At 48.7% G+C, this 3,069-nt stretch overlaps 1 protein-coding gene across 1 annotated transcript; it reads left to right on the top strand.

Moving 5' to 3' along the window:
* The first annotated feature begins 516 nt into the window (after positions 1-516).
* On the top strand, positions 517-2,108 carry LOC123445386. Its single transcript, XM_045122361.1, has one exon. The coding sequence runs from the start codon at positions 620-622 to the stop codon at positions 1,829-1,831; it is 1,212 nt and encodes a 403-aa protein (XP_044978296.1). The 5' UTR covers positions 517-619; the 3' UTR covers positions 1,832-2,108.
* Positions 2,109-3,069: the final 961 nt, after the last annotated feature.

Below are 3,069 nucleotides of genomic sequence, written 5' to 3' on the forward strand. Positions count from 1 at the left end.
AGCAGACCGTGAGCACGAGGACGGCGATGACGACCGCGGCCACGGCCGCGGCGAGGAGGACCCAGCCGCGGAGTCCGAGCACGGGGGTGCCGAGGAGGGACCTGATTGTTTTTTGCAAAAATATTTTAAAGACATGATTGCTTTTTCACAAGACTTCCGATGACCTGATTGCTTTTCTACACACTAACATGTAGGCCCTACAAGTGAGTTAATAGCCAAACACACGGTCAAATAGACAAATCGTTTAGGTGCGGACCCGACTTGTCATAAACCTGTTTAATTTTTTAACAACAAAGATTTTAGGTTTTTGAAACAACGAACCACGACGTTTGATAGTTTTCTGAAAAAAGTTAAAATTCGGTAGTTTTCTGAAATCATAATCTTTACGCTAGTAGTTTTATGTTATTTAGTCATTTCCCTTGATCTCTCTCGCTCGCTCTCTTTTACAGCAGCCCAAATAGCACACATAGTAGCTAGGCCTATACACAGCGGCAGAGCCCCCAATCTGTGTGGATTCCTCCCCAAATCAGCCGCCGCCGGCGCCTCACTCCCCAAACACACCACCAGACGGCCCACCTCCCTCCCTCCCCCCCTCTCACCGCCTCCTCCTCCCCCTGCCATGGCCGACCCTGTTCCCCCGCCTGCGAAGAGGAAGAAGGAGGGCCCGATTTGTCTGGAAACCTCGCCGCTCCTTCCGCCCGCAGGCTGGTCCGATCTGCCGCCCGACCTCGTCCGCCGCGTCGCCGACTCCCTCCTGGCCACCAACGACCTCGACTGGTACATGGACTACCGCGCCGTCTGCTCCGGCTGGCGCGCCGCCACCGCCGACCCCAGGAGGGCCGCCTCCGACCCCCGCTTCCGCCCGCGCTGCTGGATCGTCCTCGAAGAGGTCTTCCTGAGCGAAGGACAAGAGATTCACCTGGTAAACACCGTCACCGGCCGCTTCCTCCGCAAGATTCTCCCGCAGCTCGGCGATTACCACGCCGTGACCGCCACACACAGCGGCTACTGCGTCCTGGCGGAGAAAGGCGCTCGTCACGCCGCCCGCGTCCTCAACCCCCTCACCGGCGTCGTGATCCGTTTCGCGGCGCCCGTGCCCCTCGATGTGGGAGTCGCTGATCTCACTTTTCCCCACGGCTCTTCGGTCCGGCTCGCCGTGTTCTGCGACTCTTCTCGCAAGGCCTACTCAGCGGCTCCTCACAGTAAAAGGTTCGTCAGATACAAGCATAAGCAGCAATCAGCTTTCGATTACTTCCGGAAGGCGGTCGTGGGTGGTGCCTATGCAAGCCTTTCTGAATTATCCGTAGTTCGTGAGCTGATGATTAGCTTAGGCAAGTTTCTGAATTATCGGGTTTCGACCAAGGTTTTCTCGGTTGATCGTCCTGGACATGGGTACGCCATTCGGTGTTTCCTAGTGGATTTGGATGGGGATATAGGTATCGTCTTGAAGTTCTTGAATGCACATGAAGCCCATTCTCTCTTTGCCCTCCAATTCGACACCGACACAGGCAAGCTCTGGCGTGTGAAGACCACAGGAAGATTTGCCATCTTCATCGGTGACCACAGGTGCTTCTCCGTCGATGTTGATAAGTTCCCAGGAACGGAGGCAGACTGTGTGTACTACACTGAACATTTGGGTTCGTCCGCTCATATCTGCAAGTGCAACATCAGGGACAACAAAATAGAGAGGATCTATGAGGCTACAGATTTCGTGAAGCAGGACAAGAAGTTTGTCCTGGTCGCCGACCGTCCTCACACCATCATCCACTTCCTCTCCAGCTACACCATCAACACCCCGGATTCTCAACTGGCCTTGCAACAGATTTCATAAGGCGCTGGCACCAGCAGATCTTCATTCAGCTCTGGGATAGTGAATTCTCGATGACCGGACGATAAGAAGGCTATGCATTTGCTAAGTAATTCTTCATGTTGTCTTTCTAGTCTTTTGTTTCGCTACTATGGTTATGCCTTGCCTTATGTTAAGCCTAAAACAATAGGATGATTCTAATGTTAGATCACCTGTTGTGGAACTGCAGTTTGCATTCTTAATTACTACTAGTACTTGGTATCAACCTAATGGTACATCTACTGTGCTTGATGCTATCTTATTTAGGTGTGTCCACTTGTTCTTCTCTTGTATTACTATACTTGCAATGCAATGTGGTGCTTAATTTCTGACAGCAGTAAATGTTAGCCCAAATTTTACCAGCTTCTGAATTTAGCTCCCGCATTTGGAACATCGATCATATTAGCATGCTTCGTTGTTCTACGTAAGCTTTGTTAATTTTGCAACGCCATGTACTGTGCAAGAAACAGTTTTATATTTGCTTATTGGCGGTTTGTCGAGCTGCTGCACGATGTGGCCTAGGCTTAGAACAGGATATGAAGGAATGTTTCATCTATTTTCATAATGCTCCCATTTAGTTGCATTTGTTGTTTGTTCCTTCTATTCCTGGCCATTACCGCAGAAACACAATCTGCAGCACGAATGCTGTTAAAGAACAACTAAACTGAAGATGTTTTCTGCTTACAAAACACTCCTATTTGAGTTAAAGAACTAACCTAGATGTTCTCTGCTTATAAATATTTGTGACATGGTCGGTAGTTGCTATTTCTAGAGGGGCATTGTAGATTCTTTACGTATTTTTGCCTGGCAGGTGTTTTACATCTACACAGATTTTATCCTGTTTACAGAATGCATGTGTTCAGAGGTGTTTCAACTGGGCATTGTAATAGAGGTGCAGCTGATCACCCAACCAGAGAAGTAGGCTATCAGAAGCTCAAAATGGCCTTGTATGGCTGCCACAGTAAGTAGAGAACAGTTGTTGGAAGTAAACATAGGATAGTGGATGAACTACTGAAACAGCAGGTACATGCACAAATACTAGTTCTAAACATACATTGTATCATCTCGAACTGCAGCACAGTCTGTTTGTTCTCTGAGAGAAGATAGTTTTTACCATTCACCAATGCGTTTGCTTTTCTTTAGTGTAGTTGCAGTTGATGGGCCAATCTTCACTTTACTAATAGTATAGGTTCTATCCTCAGGCAACTGATGGACTCCTGAAG

This window comes from Hordeum vulgare, chromosome 3H (genome assembly GCF_904849725.1).
Source record: "Hordeum vulgare subsp. vulgare chromosome 3H, MorexV3_pseudomolecules_assembly, whole genome shotgun sequence".
NCBI lineage: Eukaryota > Viridiplantae > Streptophyta > Magnoliopsida > Poales > Poaceae > Hordeum > Hordeum vulgare.